General features: G+C 34.8%; 1 protein-coding gene across 3 annotated transcripts in view; it reads left to right on the top strand.

Annotated features, from left to right (window-relative positions):
* Window positions 1–20,371, top strand: part of ATR (ATR serine/threonine kinase) — a 35,387-nt gene that overhangs the window by 624 nt on the left and 14,392 nt on the right. The window contains exons 2-25 of one of the 3 annotated variants that reach the window (XM_068691663.1): window positions 1,010–1,101; window positions 1,960–2,103; window positions 2,685–3,574; window positions 4,300–4,487; window positions 5,534–5,728; window positions 5,946–6,172; window positions 6,903–7,052; window positions 7,177–7,375; window positions 7,975–8,234; window positions 8,643–8,833; window positions 8,918–9,018; window positions 9,339–9,510; window positions 10,149–10,316; window positions 11,028–11,222; window positions 11,574–11,759; window positions 12,136–12,228; window positions 13,822–13,952; window positions 14,143–14,286; window positions 15,426–15,519; window positions 16,333–16,458; window positions 17,028–17,234; window positions 17,443–17,556; window positions 18,426–18,541; window positions 19,481–19,601. In XM_068691663.1, coding sequence (XP_068547764.1) covers window positions 1,010–1,101; window positions 1,960–2,103; window positions 2,685–3,574; window positions 4,300–4,487; window positions 5,534–5,728; window positions 5,946–6,172; window positions 6,903–7,052; window positions 7,177–7,375; window positions 7,975–8,234; window positions 8,643–8,833; window positions 8,918–9,018; window positions 9,339–9,510; window positions 10,149–10,316; window positions 11,028–11,222; window positions 11,574–11,759; window positions 12,136–12,228; window positions 13,822–13,952; window positions 14,143–14,286; window positions 15,426–15,519; window positions 16,333–16,458; window positions 17,028–17,234; window positions 17,443–17,556; window positions 18,426–18,541; window positions 19,481–19,601 — 4,504 coding nt within the window. Of the gene's footprint in view, window positions 1–1,009; window positions 1,102–1,959; window positions 2,104–2,684; window positions 3,575–4,299; window positions 4,488–5,478; window positions 5,729–5,945; window positions 6,173–6,902; window positions 7,053–7,176; window positions 7,376–7,974; window positions 8,235–8,642; window positions 8,834–8,917; window positions 9,019–9,338; window positions 9,511–10,148; window positions 10,317–11,027; window positions 11,223–11,573; window positions 11,760–12,135; window positions 12,229–13,821; window positions 13,953–14,142; window positions 14,287–15,425; window positions 15,520–16,332; window positions 16,459–17,027; window positions 17,235–17,442; window positions 17,557–18,425; window positions 18,542–19,480; window positions 19,602–20,371 lie in introns of those variants that run through there. The other 2 variants (XM_068691664.1, XM_068691665.1) reach the window with 2 other exon arrangements.

Here is a 20,371-nt window from a genome sequence, read left to right as displayed (position 1 = left end):
AGCTTGGAGCTTGGGTTCCTTGCTCCTTGAGGTAATGTCATAAAAAGCCCATCTCTTGTGCTGGGTAGGTAGAGCACATACAAAATAACACTTTGCATCACTTTTGTTCAGCTTGTAAGGAAGATAGATAGCTTAGAGCTAGACAGACACCTGAGTTTATCACAAGCATGGTAGGAATCCATCCCCTATGGCCTATGCTGAAGCCATCCACAGTGTGTGTGGCATGTTCCTGCCCTTGCCACAATCTTCATTGTGTAACGTGAAATGAACCTACTTACCTCTGAGACTTCAGTGTGAATTACCATGGGGTCATTTGCTACACATTTTCTCACAGATCAAAACCTGCTGCTCTCCAGCTCTGTTGAAAGAAGCTGCGCTGGGACAAAGATCAAACCCATATAGGAGCATTTCATGACTGGGGCACGTATATGCTCCATGCATGCAGAGAAAGAGAAGTATTTGTCTCTAGAGTTCTAATGGCAGCATCAAGACCGCAGCTTGTTCTGTGGTAGTCAACTAGTTCACAAAGAGCTACAGTTGAATATTGAAAATTTGACCTTAAAAAGGTACCTGACGTGGTAATCACCTCAGCAGTTGCTGTTGATACCTCTTACCCTGAGTACTGGTAGCTAATAAGCTGAATAATTTTGTTAATTTCCAAAGTGAAAAGGGTACTCAATTTTATTTTTCTGCCCGAAACCTTTTGGGGCAGGAAAAAAAAACAAACTGTTTTGCTTTGTGGTGGTGAGTATAATAGGTCAGAAGTGTGTTTAATGTATATCAAATGTAGTCGCATAATAAAATTAAACAATTTTCAGCGTTTCATACAACTTTGTGTGTATGAAAAATAAGGGGAGAGAAGGACATGTAATATGCTGGTTGCTAAATCAAGAAAACCATCTGCATTTATTTTTGAAGACATCTGAAAGAGAAAATTACCTGTTTCTGTGTTTAACTCCGTATTATTTAATGTTTTAAAATTGATAACATAATGTACTTTTAATTTTAGTGCTAGTCCAGAAGAATACAATACAGTTGTTCAGAAACCAAGACAAATACTCTGCCAGTTCATTGACAGAATTCTTACAGATGTAGATGTGGGTAAGTATTACATCCCTATCTTTCAAATTGATAAATTTTAAACGTGATTTACAGTTTAAGGAATCTCCCTTCTCTCCAAGTTACATCTCACTTCAACAAATGTTAGTAGTTGAAGTATTTGCTTTTGAGATACAAAGTGACTTCAGACAAATGTATAATTGCCCCCCCCAAAAAAAGACAGCCTGTTCTTAAGTATTGTTTTTAAATATATAAGTATTTTATTTTAGCTTTATCATGTAATTTTTCTGGTTAACTGCTGTCTAAAACTGCTGTCTAAATCTGGGATAGTTTCCTTCTTGTGCTCTCTAAGTAACCTTGGGGAATTTGGATAAATGTGATGTGATTCAGATACTTGCTTAAAGGGAGCTGTGTAGCAGCACTAGATATCTCTAATATTTTTTAAACTTGATTCTGTAAGCTGAAGTTGAAACTTAAAAACTTTGATTTCTTGCAGCTTTAGAATAATCTTCGGCTTTTTTGCTACAGAGATCATAAATCTAGGAAAACATTATTACAAATTAAACTGTTAACTATTTGCTATTTTGCACTAATCAAAGAGCTGGATGTAGTACTAACTAAATGAATGGAAGTAGTGTTAATGAATAATACTTATTAAGAGCAATTTATATTTTACTACATACAGTTTGGTGTCATGTACAGGGTTTACAATAACCACAAAATGTTTTTCACAGACTAATATGGTACATTTCAGATTGATAACTATACAGCTTTGATACAGTATCATAATATTTTATATAATAAATTTCTTCATCTCCTGTTTTAGGTGTGAACAAAATTCGTGAAATTGGTTTATTGCAATGCTAATTCAGATTTTTTTTTCTTTTTTTTTTTTTAAAGTTGCTTTGGAACTCATTAAGAAATCAGATTCACAGCCAAGTTCTGTGATGCTGCTAGATTTTATTCAACATATCATGAAATCTTCCCCCCTTATGTTTGTAAATGTGGGTGGAAATCAGGAGGAAACTGAGTGCAGTTCCATTGGTGAGTTTGAAAGTGTTTGTATTCAGTTTTGGTAATTACATGATTTAAATTTTCTGCTGATGTATTCATACAAAAGAAAATAGGGAAAAGAAAAATTGGTAAGTTGGCCATTACCTATGAATCTTATGATAGACTTTTATTAAGAGTATTGATTTGCGTATGTCATAATGGTAATTTATGAGAACTGAGTTTGACCTTATTCAGTACTTTTGCTTAGTAATTATGATACCGCCCAGCTAACGTTGGTAAGATATCCTATACAAATAGTTATTGCCTGAGGGGTTTTTTGAGGTGGAAAAAAATGTCTGGAACTACCCATTCGAAAATCAGTCTTCTCTTCCTGCCCACAATCCCTTTCTGGTTTTCAATAAGATCTCCTGATGAAATGTCCCTGCAAAAGCTTTCTGTTTACGAAGCTTACACATTTTTCTCAATGAAATTTTTTATTCCTTTATTCTCTTTTTTTTTTTTTTTTTTTTTTTACTGATGAATAATTTGCTCTCAAGGATGTGCTTTTTAGTAGGAGGCATTGTTTTTTGTCTTAATAGTTTTCTGAGTGCTGTTTCTTTTCGTTGTCCTAGAATTCAGTAACTGGATCATAACAAGGCTTCTTCGAATTGCTGCAACTCCAAACTGCAACACATTGCACAAAAACATCTGTGATGTCATTTGCTCCTTACTTTTTCTGTTTAAAATGAGGGGTTGCTCCATCTTTGAAATACTGACAAAAGACTTGCTACAGCTTTTCCAAGATTTAATCTTCCTGCATGAAAGAGATGTACAAAAGCATCTCTGTGGAGATGTGCTGGTATGGCCGGTGACTGTGAAGAGATTTTCAAGCAATGTAAGTGACAGCGTGGGATATTTAAAATCGGCACCATTAGAGCTGATGGGTATGCCTAACGTAGACTGTTTGGAAGTTATCTTATTGTCTATCCTGACGCATATTGTTGCAGATGTTTTTTTTGTAAGACAAGATACTATTCTCTGGGGGATAGGTTGCTCCCTGTTGGAGTATGGTAGTCCAAAAGTTAAAGCTTTGTCAGTGAAGTTTTTAATAAAATTAATCCATTTGGGAGGACCTCCAGAACAGCTGGCCAGTGTTTTCTTCACAGTCTTTTTTGGAATTCTACAATCAGCACCTGAAATGGATATTGAAGAATCAGAACTTTTTGAAGAACCACTCTTACTGTTGGTGAGGACACTATTACCTTTTGAAGCAGATTCTTACAAAAATATTGAACCTGTCTACTTGAACATGCTACTAGAGAAGCTTTGTGCATTGTTTGAAGGAGATGTATTTAGGTGTCTTCACTCTGAAAAGCTGAAAGCTGCTTTTTGCCATATACTGCAATATTTTCTGGAGTTTGTTCCACCTGGCTATGAATCTGCCTTACAAGTGCGAAAAGCCCATATCAATACCATCTGCAGTATTTTTGTGAATGTGCTTGGAACTCAGGAAGAACAAGAGGTAGGTTGATTTTAGAAACTGTTCATGTTAGTAGATAATGTACATAACCTTATATCTGTGCAAAGAAGAAAATCCAAGAAATATTGTTGTAGTTGGATAATTTAATTGGTATTCCTCCTTGTTACTCAGCTGTTTCATGTATTTTTATAGGTTAGAATTCTTTAATTTAACATAGCTGAACCCTGTCTTTTTGAAATATATTAAGCTATTGAGAGGCTATGCAGGCACAAGTATCTATTTACAACTGTATTATACAATGGGGCTAAGGCACAGAATAGGGTTAAACAAGGGTAGCTTAACAAGTAATTTCCCTTCATCATATGAGCTGCTTTTCCTTTCTAATTCTATGCGTTGTCATACTTTTTAGAGACAGGGAGACAGAAAGGTTTAATTTAAAATAATGAGATGTGGGTGTGCTGGGTGTTCTGTCTTAACCCATGCACCCACATGTATATTGTATCTGTTGTTTTTTACTCATGTCTATTTTGATGGCTTCAGTAGCCAGGTACTATGGCAAGAGCTGGGAAACAGCTGAACAAGCTGCATTGTCTCTGGTGGGAACTTCATTCATTGTGTAATTAAAGTTCTTGTACAGAAAGGTTTTTAAGACTTTGTTACCAGAATGTCTCAAAATTTTCTGTTCGATGTCAGAAATAATAATATCATGTCTTTGGGAAGTAAGGCATAACACAAATCATGGTACTTCTCTTGTTTATACATTTCAGTATCTGGTTAGTCCACTTTATGCAGCACTAAAAACACGGACAGAAGAAATATTGCAGGAACTTCATCAGAACCAGCTGGATACTTCTGATACTGATGGGTGGAGCAGCAGCAGTGATGAAGTTCCAGAGAAAAGACAACGGCTAAGCCTATCTGCACAGCGTCCAAAGAAATCACCTACACCAGTAATGTATGACACTTACTCAGTAACCACTTAATACTAATTTAACTAGAGAATAATAAGAAATGCTTTTTTTGTTTGTTTGTTTTGAGGCAGTTTTTTTGTAATAGTCACATTGGAAGATGTTTGGAAAAGGTCTCAATGATCTTTTGAAAGATCTGAATCTACAGATGACTTTTAAGCTAAACTTCAGTTAAAGAGACTGCATTTTTATTTTATTGTGTTTAAATTGAATTATTTTATTTTAATTTCTACACATTAAAAATAGAAACGCTGAGAGAATATACAAGGAGTGGTAGAATCTTGTACATAGCTATACTGTTGACCTGGACTTGCTCAAAACAAGTCAAGTTAAATCAGGTTATTCAGGGGTGACCAAACCCAGTTACATTGGCCTCTTGTGTTTTGCTTTAGCTCTCTGATTATCTTACGCTTGTTTCAGCATATTGATCTCTTTCTTGTATTTGGGCACTCAAAACTGGCTCCAGCATGCTGTCTGTACTCCAGATGTGGGGATTGGCCTTTGCTCTTGATAACACAGCCCAGTATGTAGCTGACCATCTTGGCAACAAGGACACAGTGGTCTCTCCTATTCAGCTTCCCACTGGTCCACTATGTCAGTTTCTACAAAGCTGCTTGCCGTCTCTTGCCGTCTTCTCCCTTATGTGGTTAGAAATGGATTTAGGGAAGAATTTCCCAGGGACTGAAGTTAGGCTGGCAGGGCTATAGTTGGGAGTGACATTTGCCTTTTTATATAACATCAGGAAACACCCTGGTTGTCATAACATTCTAAGGATGGTAAACTAATACCTTTATAGCTTTTCAGATAAGTCTGATTTGCCTCACGTTTGAGTTTAGAATTAATATCTTGTTCTCCAAAAATGCTCATATAAGCTAAAGTTTCATTTGTTATTTTCTTAATCCTCCAGTCCTGTATCTAACATGGATTAGATCTATTTTTGCTGTTATGTTTTCTCTCTTCTGGTGGTGGTGGGAGCAGGTGGGAACCACTGAAACACACCCATATGTTTGAAAATAATATGGTCAAATTACAGACTTAACCCAGTAAACATGAACGTGAAGAGCACACTATGGAATGCCATCACAAAGAAAGCTGCATCCTTAATACTTATCCTCGAGAAAGAAATTGTGACAGCGGATATCCTTCAGATTGTAGAAGGAATTACTGTAATTCTCCGACTAGCTGCTTTGTGCATAGTTCACTGTTCTCCCCCAACAGATTCTACCAGGTAAAGGTACCAAGGTGAAAATGAGACCAATAGTTTCTTGTAACTGTTATGATCTGTGTGGATTAGTTTAATACTTGCCCCATGTCTCAGGACAAGTACCGGATAAGTCCTGCATATTTTGAAGAGGTACAATTATATGTCACCTTTGCTTAAAAGCATTACAGTAGTAAATGTTTATAGTCTCTTACATTGATCGTATGATTTCTATTTTTAACAGTATAGATCATAAAGTAACTCATCCGTGTAACACTGACACATGCAAGAATACTCCAAGCTCCTCAGATTCTCTGGTGAATATACAGTTCATATGGATTTCCTCTGATTTTATCACAAGAGTAGTGAAAGTCTGTAGGAGCCTGTTAGAGGCTGCTACGCAAATTATTAACCTAGAACAAGTGGTTGACAGAATAGTGAAAATCTTTGATGCTTTGCTGTATGCACAAGGTGAGAAATCATTTAAAATAACATGTTTTTTGTTGGTTTTGTAAACTAAGAACACATCTGACTAAATTGGTTTGTTGTACTGAAATTACACATCTTGTGTTAGAACTCTGTACAAAAATGGTTAAATTAAATAATAATAATAAAAACAACAATTTTTCTCTATTTAGGGAGCTTTCTTTGTATTCTTTTTGAATGTGATTTACAAGTCTTAGAAATGAATTTTCAACTAGTTTCCTTCTTAGAATGCACAGAGGCAGCATGCATTACTACCTCTGTTTCACTTAAAGACTTCATAGCTTCTAACCATTTTCATCAGAACTTGGCATGCTGGAAGTGTATCTAAACTACAAAGAACCTGTGTGGGTGGGTTGGTTGGTTTGGTTATTTTTTAAAGCAGCTGGTAAGACGGGGGACAGAGAGTCTTCTAAGAATGATGTTGTTCTGTGAGTTCAGCTTAGTAGCCATCCCAAAATCCACCTGAGTTTTCATAAAAATCCAGAGATGGCAGAGTTGTATTCATTCCGCTCACGCATTACCTGCTGCCACTTCATGAAATGTTTAGATTATTTTCATATAAGACTGTATTATATTATATGTATAAAATGTAGGGTATCAACCCGTATTGATACCACGATTTCTTGATTGAAAAAAAAATCTGTACTAAATTAACATAACGTGCGTCTATACAGAGCTTACATAAAAGCGTGTCGTGTTGGATTCTTTTTTCTAGTAAAAATTCCGCTGAGTGATCAGATTCTTGACAATCTATGTGGAATGCTGTCTCTGCCCTGGATTTGCAGCCATCCTGACGATTCTTTTAAAACATCTGCTTTTGGGATTGATCCTCTAGCTTTGAGTCAAAAAACTGCACAGAGTTTCTGTAAGTATATTAAAGTGTATAAAACCTATTATCTCTCAGGAAATTATTTTTCTTGTCCCTTTATGATTAATAACAATATTCAAATTTTAAATCAAGTAATTACCTGCTTTATTTTTCTCTTTAGCACCCCAAACTCAGTCACACTGTGTGTTCCTCCTGTCTCTCTTCCCAAAAAACATATGTTTGGATTGGAGAAAATCCATTTATCATTGGGCACTACAAAGTCCTCATGAAGTAATTCGGGCTACTTGTGTTAAAGGATTCTCTCTTCTGCTTCATCCACGAGGCATGACATCCTGCACTGTGATTCCCAAAGCTCTTTTGTATGTATTAATGCAACTTCTCTTGCAAGAAGAAAACCACACATATTAGAACTATATTATAAGCACTGAAACAAATATTTGTTTTTTATTTTTATTTCTATTTCATCCAGAATTTACTAGGCTTTGATTTTAGAAAGTATATAATATATCAACAGAATGTGTGTAAATGAAGGTAGACTAGAATTCACTTACTGTGTCTGTATACAAATTACTTTGCTAATGTAGAACCCCATTTCTAAACAATAATTTTAAACTAAGGGGGTGTAGGGGGTGTCTTTGTCACTAAAATATTTGCCCATATGTCTTTTAAAATCTTTATAGTTTCTCTTCCTTTTGTATATACTTCTTGCTCTTTTCTGTTCTGTTGTCTGTAGTCTTCACTTTCTCTGGAACATACCAGACTCACTATGCCCAGTGCAACTTCAACCATTTAAGAAAAGTTGGAAGTGATTTGAAAAGTAAAAAGATAATCTAGTGAAGCAGATCCTTAAATTGTCCAAATAATACATCCAGTATAGTTAAAGAATTTAGACAATGTCGGAAGTAAATTTCTAGATAAGCGATCTATTAAAATGTTTTCATTTTTGTTTCTATTTCAGAAATCAAATCAAAGATGAGTCTGAGCTAGTCAAGGTGGCTTGTGCTGCTATAGTTGGAAAATTATCTTGCTGTCTTTCTGGTACATTCAGTGTACAACCTCCTTCAGCAGACTCTAATATTAGGAACGTTACTTATGGTATCTTATGTAGCAGCCTTACTGTGACTTCTGCTCATGAAAAAACTCATTCTGTGCAAGCCTGTGTTTTCAAGCCATTTCTTACTCTTCTTGAGAACAAAGTATCCAGTTCAGTAAAACTAGGTATGTGAATTTATTTTTACTGCGCTTCTGTACAAAGTTATGTTCCACTCTTTCTGTACCTTTTTCCATTCCTTTTTTCTATTATTATTTTTTGTAGCTAAGACAGTGCTTGAAATTTGGTATTTCAGTTGATACCAAAACTAATGTTAGATATTGTCGTGACATTCTTTTTAAATTACCATGCTTAATTTTGTGGCTATGTCTAGGAATTGTGGCTATATCTAGGAATGTAGTACTTGATAAAAGTACTTTCAAATCTAGATTTGAAATAGCTCTTCTGGTTTTTTACTCATTTCTCAAGAGAGTAAATATTATGTGCTTTATGTCTGAATTGTAACACTTTTATTTTCTTCAATAGATTTAAAAAAATTATCTTTTCCTTTCCTCCTCCAACCCATCCATGCTCAGCATTTATAGAAAATATACCTCACCTTTGCAAACATCTGGATTTTAACAGTGATGAGTCAAGTGTGAAAATTCTCATTGGGTCTTTATTAAATCTAATGGAAGATCCAGACAAAGATGTACGAGTGGCTTTCAGTGACTGTATAAAGAACATATTAGAATCCTTAGACTCTGAAGAGGGATTCATAAAAGAGGTGAATTCATACTTATTTTTTGTTGCTTTTCTTTTACTGATGTCAGACCCTTCAAAATGATTCTTTTGTTTTCATGTGATCTAGCTCTTTGTTTCAAGAATGAAAGAAGCCTATACAAATGCCAAAATATCAAGAAATAATGAGCTTAAAGATACCTTGATTCTCACAACAGGAGATATTGGAAGGTATTTTTGATAATATCTTGAAAATTGCAATGTACTGTCAGTTTGCAATGCACAATAAGTTTTTGTTCAAGTGTAAATGTAACTTTAAATGTACTTATTTCAAGCTCAGGCTTCATCCAGAGTCCTTTGTAGCTGTATTAATCTCTTGATTCATATGGAATATGCCCCTTTTTTTCCTGTCCTATTGTTGCAAGTACAGATAAACTATTTATATACAATGATAAGTTGTTTTGCATTGTGATAATTGTATGTTAAGTAATTTTATTAGTGCAATGGTTAATTTTCTTTCTACTTTATTTTTTTTCTACTCGCTTTTCAAGGGCATCTAAAGGAGATCTGGTACCATTTGCCCTCTTGCATTTGTTGCACTGTTTGTTGTCCAAGTCAGCTTCTGTGGCTGGAGCAGCATACACAGAAATTCGATCCCTGGCAGCAGCTAAGTCCATAAAACTGCAAGCTTTTTTCAGTCAGTACAAGAAACCTATCTGTCAGGTAAAAAGAAAAGAGTTGATAACATACAAAGGCATATACTTAGGTTCTATTGATGTATTTTTAAAATGATATTAAAGGTAAAAATTTTCTACTTCACAAGGTGAAGTCTCAAAGGATAGGAAAGAAATTAAAAAAAAAAAAAGCAAAACAAACACGTTCAGGAAGGAGTAGGAAATACTTGACTTTGTCATGGTCTTCTCCCCTCAGCAGTATTGCTTTTCTGTTTTATTCCCTGGATGCCCTATATCTTCTTGCATTACTATGGTACCATTGACACAGGGGGCTAGGGTATAAAATTGGAATTGAAGTCAGCCTTTGTTACAGACATAATAGTGCCACGGTTGATTTCTTAATACATTTTACCCATTATGTAAAGTCAGAAGTTCTGGTTAAAATATGATTATTAAAATCAGACTTTTCTAGTTTTGAGTGTTCTTTTTGAATTATGTGCAGTATCCCAGCCCAAGACTGCAAAATTAAATGCAATTACTAATTCAGTTCTGTCACAAAGTTATAATACTGAATCTGTGTGCAATAAAGGGAAAAGAAAAGCAGGTGCATAGAGAGAGTGCAACTTTTTTGCTTAGGGAGCAAAAAAAGGGGAGAGTAACATTAAGTAGCTATTTCTTCATGTTTAGTTTCTTGTGGAATCCCTGCACTCCAGCCAGATGGCAGTACTGAGTGTGCCACGCCAGGGTAACGAGCTACAGCAACAAGAAGCTGCTCACCACAGAGAAATGGCTCTGGACATGTTATCTGAGATTGCCAGTGTATTTGACTTTCCAGATCTAAATCGCTTTCTCTCGGTAAGTTCGTTAGTCCCTTTGAATACATGTTTTGTCTGTGTGTGTGTACTCATGGATTTCTATTTTAGTCCATTACTTTTTTGTGAAAGTCACAGATCTTAATTTTTTTTCTCTCATTGCTGTTGTTTGTTACGTTTAGAATAATTACAGAGGAACAGTTTTATCAAGGACCTACAGTGATGGCTTCAGTGCCAATTTGAATATGATAGATAATGAGCAATCCATCATGTAGAGTATTGAGTATAATTACATTAATGACTTAGTGCACTGAATTGTTTGTAAGGCATGGTTTTGCCTGGTGTCTGCTTCAGTGTTACAGTTGAAGAAAGCCGTTGTTCTGTGGGTATATAACTCGATCTGATTAGATAACTGTGGGTAAATTTCCCATCTACTAACAAGCAAAATATGAGTACAACATCTATGAAGCTAATTAAGTTTCATAGGCTTGCCACTTTTTGTTTGAATGTTTCAGTAATGGTTAGATGAAGCAGTTCCTCAAAAGCATTATTTTAACTACTTTTTTGACTAAATGTTTCCCCACCGCATTAAAGTTCTGTATTCATATCTATGGTCATACCTACAAGCATAGATATATGTTGACCAAACCCTGGATTTGGTGGTTTTGGAGGGGGATTTTTCACTATTTTTGTGTATGGTGTTTATGTTGTTGTTTGTTGTTTTGCCCATTAAGCATTGTTCTTAATTTACCAGCGGACCCTGCAAGTTTTGCTTCCTGACCTTGCCGCCAAGGCCAGTCCTGCAGCCTCCACTCTTATTCGAACAATAGCAAAACAGCTGAATGTAAACAGAAGAGAGATTTTAATCAACAACTTCAAATACATCTTCTCTCATTTGGTCTGTTCCTGTTCCAAGGATGAACTTGAGCGGGCACTTCATTACCTCAAGGTAAATGGGCATTGGTGGCACTATTATGCATGCAGATTAAGAGCAACAATGGAGGAATAGTGAGCTTTCTTCTTTCTGCTTTATTTAAATAAAGGTATTGCAAAGCATAGCTGGGGAAAGTGCATATGCAGAAGTTCTGTTGTTGTTATTTATAATCTGTTTCAATGCTCTGAGTAGATGTTGTGAGGTATTTTGTGAACTTGAACTCCAATGACTTGGTTTATCTGATATTGAGTGGGAACTTTCTCTTTCATTCCTATGGTAAATCAACCTAAAGTCTGATGCTTCCTATCTTTCAGTGTGCGAGTTTCATTGCAAAGAAAGTAATACTTGGTTTCTGATTGATTACAGAATGAAACTGAGATTGAGCTGGGCAGCTTGCTGAGACAGGACTACCAGGGACTGCATAATGAACTACTGCTTCGTATAGGAGAGCACTATCAACAAGTCTTCAATGGTTTGTCAATATTGGCTTCGTTTGCATCTCATGATGATCCCTATCAGGGACCTAGAGAAATAACATCACCTGAACAAATGGTAAGGAGATCAAAATTTTCATGTTCAGGTTTGTTCAATATTTTTAATCTCCAGTCAGAGAATGAGGACAATTTGACATATTTTGAATATCACTTATAAATCCTATCTGAAATAAAAGTGGAGGAAAGACTGTTGTTTCATATCAAGTGTTCTTGTAATAAATAGATACATTCCAAATGTGCATTAATAAAACTAAAAACAATACAGCCTAATAGGGACATCTTTCACGAACACTGATATTACTTATGGAGCAGTGTATGTGTTTGGGATTCTTCCAATTTTTCTGTTAGAATTGCCATTTAGTATTTGCTATTTCATTACTTAAGTTTAGCAATGTATTAATAGTAAGATGACTTTTTTACTTTTTTCTCCACAGGCTGATTATCTGCAGCCTAAGTTGCTTGGTATCTTGGCTTTTTTTAACATGCAGTTATTAAGTTCCAGTGTTGGCATTGAGGATAAAAAAATGGTACGTAAACTCAACTGTGAATATTAAAACAAAGATAAACAAGGACTATTTTTAAGGACTATTTGAATGCTCCATACTTGCTTATGTGATTGTACAATTGTTGTTGAGGTCTCAAAGATACTTAGTTGACACATGATTCTTGCAAACTGGTGATCTCACTGTAGGTAGGACATACGTGTAAGCTCAGAAGTATGTGTTGTTGTTTTTTTTTTTGTTGTTTTTTTTTTTTTTACTGGTCATTTATTGTACATTATTCAGTCATGTGGTATGTGTCACATGTCACTTGACCAGTGATTATTGAGGAGGAATCTGAGTATATCTTTTACGTGCATGAAAGAAACAAAGTGGAGGGTGAGGGAATACGGGAGGAAACTGGTTATTGCAGGGAAAAAGGTTTTAAGGGCATTAGAGGGCAAAGCTGAAACTACTGCTACAAAAAGCTGAAAGAAAATAAGATGCACATCCAAGGGAAACTGGGCTTTATTGGTTTTGTTTGTCACAGAACAGCTCCTTTGAGCTTTATGGTACAGAGGCTTAGTGAAATTAGTGCTCACAGCTTGACACAAGACAAAATCTGAAAGTTCTGCTGTGCTGAGGCAGCAAGCTTCTAACTGCAAGGTAGATCTTATGGCCACTTCACAGAGGTGGCACAATTTCTAAATGGAATTATTCAGTCCTAGACCATATATAAACTACATGTCTATCTATAGACTGCATTTTCTCTGCTGGTATTCTGTTTTCTAGCTTTTTTGCTTCTGAGGTATTCGTGTTGAGATGATATCATTTTCATAGCCCAGGGTCTTGATGTTTTCTGAACTTACTTTCATTTACATAGCATTTCTTCTGTTATACCTGCTATTACTTCTATTCTGTCTTGTTTGTGTGTGTGAGTTTCCCCTTCCCTTACCTTTCCTCAAGCTGGGGTTTCTTGGTAGGTTACTGATATGCTGGACATTCTGCTACCTTGTCAGATACAATGTGGCCATGACTGAAAAACCTCCTGCTTTTTCTGCATCTTAATATTTCTCTCCTGGTTTTCATCAGTCCCATTGACAGCTGAGCTATTAACTGCTCCTTTAAACTTACTGTCACTTCTGCTGTAAGATCTATGTCAATTCTGTCACTGTTTTCAAATGCAAGTTTGTTTTCTCTGTATTCTCTCAATGTGTACTTTCCAGCTTCTACAGTTTTGGAAATAGAGTCAATCATCATACAACTGACTTCTATAACCATAAACTCCTTTGGTGTCTACAGTTCTTCCCTTGTCAATCCGTCAACAGCCTAAACAACTACTTTTTCTTATTACAGTCTAGTCATTCCAGATCCTCTTCTCTTTTCCTCAAATCCACAAACCTCTTATTGAAATATCAAACTAGGTTTGTTTTCACTGGAGAATGTTAAACAAATATATTTTTTTTGAGGGGGGGGGGGATAAACAGAGAAGGTACAGCTTTATTACCTCATGTGGCTTATATGGTATATGATTTCTTCAGCCAGGGTAGCCTGGTTGTGTTCAAAGAAGTGGCTTGTATATATTTCACTGAAAATCTAATATATCGACATGACTTTTTTGTTGTTGTTTTTTATATATAGGCCTTGAACAGTCTCATGTCTTTAATGAAGCTTATGGGCCCCAAACACATCAGTTCAGTAAGAGTGAAGATGATGACTACACTGAGAACAGCTCTAAGATACAAGGATGATTTTCCAGAACTGTGTTGCAGGTGAACTGATAGTGTGCCCAAAAAGTGACAAACCTGCCATTTTTGTCCTTGAATATGCTGTTTTGTTTTGGATAATACTCTAAACCAAAGAACTCATATAATTTAGAATGCTTCTCGTGATTCAGATAAAATGCCTTTATACAGAAAAGAATCATTGATTACTATTGTTTTCATGTATTTTCTTATTCAGAGCCTGGGATTGTTTTGTTCGAAGTCTGGATCATTCATACCTTGGCTCCCTGCTTAGTCACGTTATAGTAGCATTGCTGCCCCTTATACATATCCAGCCGAAGGAAACAACAGCAGTATTTTACTTTCTCATAGTTGAGAACAGGTACTGTACAAAATATTTTCACTTACATGGATTAAATCCTGTAATAGAAATGGAGATAACACTAAATGAAAATTGTCCAGTACTGAGATGAGAAAACTTACTGGTTTTATGCAAAATATTAATTTGTTCTATAAAATTTTTACTTCTTTAAATTGCAACAAGATTTTGAAATTTCACAAGTGATATCCTCATCTGAAAATGTATTCTGATGTTGACCTCATTAAAATATATGATGATGCAGCCAAGTTACAACCTATTTAGGGGGCTTCGCCCTTGCATCAGTATTGAGCTTCAGATTATGTGTTTTTTTCTGTTGGAATGGGAAACTGTTTGGCTCTACAGGCCATGCAGATGGAATAACAGTAATCGCTAAAATTTATTCTAAGCTAGAGAGAAGTGCAGAGTGTTGGAAGTAGGGAGGAAATTAGGTCTTTAATCATTGATTTCACTACCTAGAGTTACAGTTATGAAATGCACAGAATTTAGCACATCTTTGCAACTGGTCACCTTTTTTTTTTTAAAAAAGATAATTTTTTAAAAAAAAAGATATATACTATTTGTTTTAAGGTATCTTTTGTAACTTAGTATTCTGCAGGAGCAGCAATAGTTTATATTTTGGTTACTTATGTTGGATTTTCATCTTTCTTGCACTCTATAATACCAACAGTATTCAAAATAAAAGGAGACACTATGAATAACAAGGCTCTCATAGAAGTCCATTTAAAATAGAAGCAAAATTGAAATACCTTACTTCACTTTAGGAAGATGGAATTCTTTTTTTGGTTATGTGTATTCTTATAAGGAATTGGCTACAAATCAAAAGGGATTATTTTCACTCTTTGTCCTGTGTCCAAACCAAGGAGAACCAAATCTGCTAGAAGTGAATGGCAACTCTCAAAGCGTTGGGAAGAACTGGCTATTAGAGAGTAATATAAAGTATAGAGAAGAAATACCTTTATATTAGTTCAGTAAAAAGAGTAATAAATTGTTTAACACATGTATTTAAAAAAAAAAAAAAAGAGAGATTTTTTTTCTGCTTTTGTTATTACATTTTAGTGCTTTCACTGAATGGGTTTTTAAAATCTGTCTCATAAAACTAATATTCAAAATGTCCTTTGCAATATTTTTATGACTATTAGGGATGCAGTACGAGACTATTTACATGAAATATATTTTCTGCCTGACCTCCCAGAACTGAAAGATATTCAAGTAGTCCTTCAGGAATATCGAAAGGTACAGCTTCATTTATTTATTTATTTATAATGCATCAAGTTAATTCATGATGAATGCGAAAATTGTTTATTAAAAGCTTTGTTAAGTATAAAGAGTATTCATCTGCCTCTACAACAAAGCAGAATTTGTGTATTGGAGGAATACTTTGAGACAGGTTCTCACTCTTCAGGAGTGAAATGGGGTCATGTTTAACATGCTTGTTTTCTAGCACCTCTGAATTCTAACTTTGCATCTTTTTGAGACTAAAGAGATTATAAGGTTAAAAGTCAACATTCTTAGCTATGGCAATGAATGTATTTCAAGATAAGTTACTTTTAATTGAATCCCTTATCTGTATTCTCTTCTAAGTTAACCTGGTTTGTCATATTTTTAGGAGTGCTTTATGGTCTATCCTTTCTACTTACCTTCTAAAGGCAAGCAAAATAGATGGGATGTAGCAATTATTTAGTGGGAATAAGAGATTTTTTTAATAAAAAAAACTTTACAATTATTTTAGATACTGAGGTGCTTGAAGCAAAGAGTTTTCTTTGGATTTAGTCATTTTCTTCTGATCAAGAATTATAAAAAAAAAAGTACAAATATAGCACCTTCTTGAGGAGAGCAAACAAAAGGAGAGGAAGACAGCAGTATGTGTATGGATATGGATATAGTTAAGTATGTATGTAGTATATATAAGTATGTATATGGATATAGTTAAGAATGTATGTAGAGAAATTGATGTTTGTATGTCTTATTGCTTGTGTTCTTTGAGATGCTGCTTAACTGTGTTCCTGTATTTATTATTATTTATTACATTTCTTATATCCTGTTCAGGAATCTTCTAAAAGCACTGACTTGCAGACAACATTGCAGCTATCCATGAGAGCTATTCAGCATGAAAATGTGGATGTTCGTATCCATGCACTTACTAGCCTGAAAGAAACATTATATAGAAATCAGGTATTAAAAACCTCTTTGAGTACACTTAGAAATGAATCAAAGTAGCAGCCAGACCAACAAGCTTACTGTTACTGGGTGTTTGCGTGAACATGGGTGTTCTCCTGCATTTATTAATCTAGATGTTTCTTAATATAATTGGTAGAAGGGATTCTTTTCTATAATGTCTCAATGTAACAGGACTTTCCAGTCCTCCTTCATGTGATGCTGATTTACCAAGGGTATTGGTATATATGTTTTGTTTGTTCTTAAAAAAAAAAAAAAAAGGCATAGAAAAGACAGATTCTTGATACAACAAGGAAAAAAATGAAGTTAGTAGAGAGATATTTAATACTGAAATAAAATATTGGCTATAAGAGCATTACTAATCCCTCATTCTTACTTATTTAATCCTTCATATGATAACAAGTAATTCAGTGCAATTGGGCTATAGTTACAAAATGACAATATTTGAATGGCAAATCAAAAGTCATGGGCAAATAAAGTGTGAAGAGTGAGTTACAGACAAAAAATTTGAGATGACTTATTGTAAACATGGTTGTAGACTCATTATTATTTTTTCAACTTCCTAGGAAAAATTGATAAAGTATGTAACAGACAGTGAAACTGTGGAGCCAGTTATCTCTCAGTTGGTAACCGTACTTCTTATCGGCTGTCAGGATGCAAATTCTCAAGCCCGACTACTTTGTGGAGAATGTTTAGGTGAACTGGGAGCCATAGATCCTGGCAGGCTGGATTTTTCAACAAGTGAAACTCAAGGAAAGCATTTTACATTTGTGGTAAGAAGTGTTGCTGTAGTGTTTTCTTTAGCATTAAAGTTTTACGGGGTTTTTATTTTTTTTATGTGCTTGGGAGTAGGGAGCGTCTTAGCTTTAGACTGAAAATCTCTACGTGCTTTGTCACTTAACTGGCTTATAGCCAGGCTCTAAAGTGACCATCTGAACATTAATTATAGTTTTTTGTAATAAAATTGTGTTTGTGATTGAGGCTGGTGTGGAGGATCCAAATTTTGCCTATGGATTATTGATGGAACTGACTAGAGCATTCCTTGCTTATGCTGATAATGTTCGTGCTCAGGACTCTGCAGCATATGCTATTCAGGTAAGATACGATGTTAGATCTCCTTTATCTTCACAAATTACTTCCTATCACACTGAACACAGCATTATCAAATATAAATGTACATTTTGCAGTACATGTTTGAAACATCATCCTGTACAGTTTTAAATTATAATGTAAAAGGTGATTCAGGATCACTTTTTTTTTTTTTTAAACTCCTTGTTGCTCATTCGTCCATTAGAATTCAGGGGAGTTGCCAAATAAAAGCATTTAAATAAAAGTATAAGTTTCTTTCTGTGTCATGTTATCAGGGAGATCTGATGTTTCAGAAGTAATTAACGGTCTATATGTAGTGATTCAAGGACTAATCATGAGATTGACATAGAAATTGTGCATGTTCCATAGGCAGAAATTGAAAACAGCAAGTATTCCTAAGAGGGCTTCTGCTTACCCTTTTAAGAAGCAGCTAGTCTACCCTTATTTTCAGGCTATAGTCTTCTGTGCTGGTTTGCTATTTCTAGGCTGACTTTTTTGTGGTTTTGTATCTTTGTGAAAACTTAAGGATGACTTCATAGCTCTAGGAGAAAATTGACCCAATGTAGTCCATGGATTAAATCAGCTTCTACCCTAGAAAGAATCAGACTAGCTTCTAGTCCTTGTCTATTGGCAGACGTGCAGAATGTAGGATAATGTGGTCCAAACACCAGCCAGGAAATCTGGAGAATCTATAGTTAGTCAAAATCAGCCCATGGGTAGTAACGGGGATAATGATCTTGGATGAAATTTTTGCAGTTATAATTTTTGAATTAAATAACTTATAATTTGTATTTTGTTCTCTGTGTACACCAATTTTCTTGTGATTGTGAAGTATTTTCAATGCTAACTTGTTTATATAATCCATGCCTTTTCAGGAGTTACTGTCTATCTATGACTGTAGAGAGACAAACACTGACTGCCCAGGCTCCAGGCTTTGGAGGAGATTTCCTGAGCATGTGCAGGAAATCTTGGAACCTCATTTAAATACACGGTATATGACAATTTATTCAATTTCTTTTCATAACAGCTTTAAAAGCTTTTTTTTTTTTTTTTTTTTTTTTTCTTTTTAACCTTTAGGCTAGCAGTAACATGATTTGGTATTATGGTTGTCACTCTTGTGTGAAGACTGTAAGGTGTACATACAAACAGCAAGAAAGCTTTCCCTATTCAAGCATTTACTTGAATAGGTAACTTTTTGTAAATCAAACAAGCAGAATTCTTAGTTCATACATTGCCCAGATATGTGTGTTTTCCCTAGGACATTATCTTATACAACTTTCTGATGCTTTTATTTCTGTTTTCCTTTCTCTGTACAAATTCTCACTAGTTTGTACTGACTTTGTACTCAAATCCATTAATATCCCTTTACTGCTATCATTTATAGAAATAGGAGGATCTCATTGGGTTTCAATTTAACTTGTTAAATTTTGTTGAATTAATGATAAAATGTAGTGTGAAGAAAATTTCCTATTATGTATGTACCTTCATTTGAAATAAATAAAATTTCCTTTCTGTTTCCTCATTAATAGTGACTGTCATGCTCATCTGTGATAAATTTGACCTGTTTAGAAAGCCTTTTGTGGCTTTCATATCTGTTCTGGGTTTTTCTCATCAAAACATACTACTCAAATAAACATCCAACTGCATTTCTTAGTGCTGATTTGAACAGCACTTTGAAGTATGCTTTAAAGTTCTGGTAGCATGTTATGTTGTTCCTATGTCATGTTTCATTTCAAGAAATCCTATAAAAATACATTGGCTGCTGGATTTATTTATTTATTTATTTATTTTTAAGATTCATAAGTTGAAACCTTAAGATTCAAGCTAGGGAACTTCAAAATTAACTGTATGCTATAGTTTTGTTTTGTTTTTAATTATTGTTATATATATATTTGAAACGTTTTATTAAATGGGTACTTTGAAATTACAGGTACAAGAGTTACCAAAAAGCTGTAGATTGGTCTAAGATGAAGAAGCCAATTTACTTAAGCAAATTAGGTGACAATTTTGCAGAATGGTCAGCAACTTGGGCAGGTTATCTTATAACAAAGGTAAGATAATAAGTCTGCTTTTTAAGTTGTTATATACAACAACCTAACTTCAGTTTCTGAAAGTAAGGGATGGATAAGGGGGATACGCTTTTTCTCTGGAGGCTTGTTATAGTGCATAGTACAGACTTCTTGCATCTTTAAGGTTACTGTGCACTTTCCCTTACCCAGCATTGTTTCTTCTTAGCTAGACTTGGCAGATTGTGCCAAAGCCAAAAGTCTAGGAAGTTTGCCTTTGTCCAAACACTGTTGTACAGTTGAAAGTACTTAAAGTGTTGCTGTAAATTACCTAAAATGCTTATGGAAATCCTCAAGTTACCTTCTCAGTTTCTGAAATATTTCTTTCATGTCCCCATATATCCACAGTCCCAGCACATAGAAAGAGAGAGACAAATACTTTTTTCCGTTCCTTTTGCCTTTCCTGCATTTAAGTGACCCACTGAAAATTTCATTTCTAAATCAACCACTCTAGAAAGTGACTTTGATTACATTAGCTCAGTAGGTGTGGTTGCTTCTTTCTATTTCAGATAAAGATGAATTGATTGTCTTTATAACTTCCTAATTTTTTCATGTTTTTAAGTGCAGGATAGAGGCTTAAAGAAGTAGTAGACTCTCAGCCTTTTTTTTTTTTTTTTTTTTTCCTAATGGCCACTGCAAGTTCACAGTGGTGTGGAAAACAGAAGTGCAATGTGTAAGCAGTGTTTGCCTGTCTTTTTGTGGTATCAGCAATTCATACACATAATAAAAGCTACCATCTGGCATCCATGTTGCAG

This window comes from Anas acuta, chromosome 9, assembly GCF_963932015.1.
Source record: "Anas acuta chromosome 9, bAnaAcu1.1, whole genome shotgun sequence".
Lineage (NCBI taxonomy): Eukaryota > Metazoa > Chordata > Aves > Anseriformes > Anatidae > Anas > Anas acuta.
The sequence above is the reverse complement of the archived record's forward strand: the minus strand, read 5'-3'. Positions and strand labels throughout refer to the sequence as shown.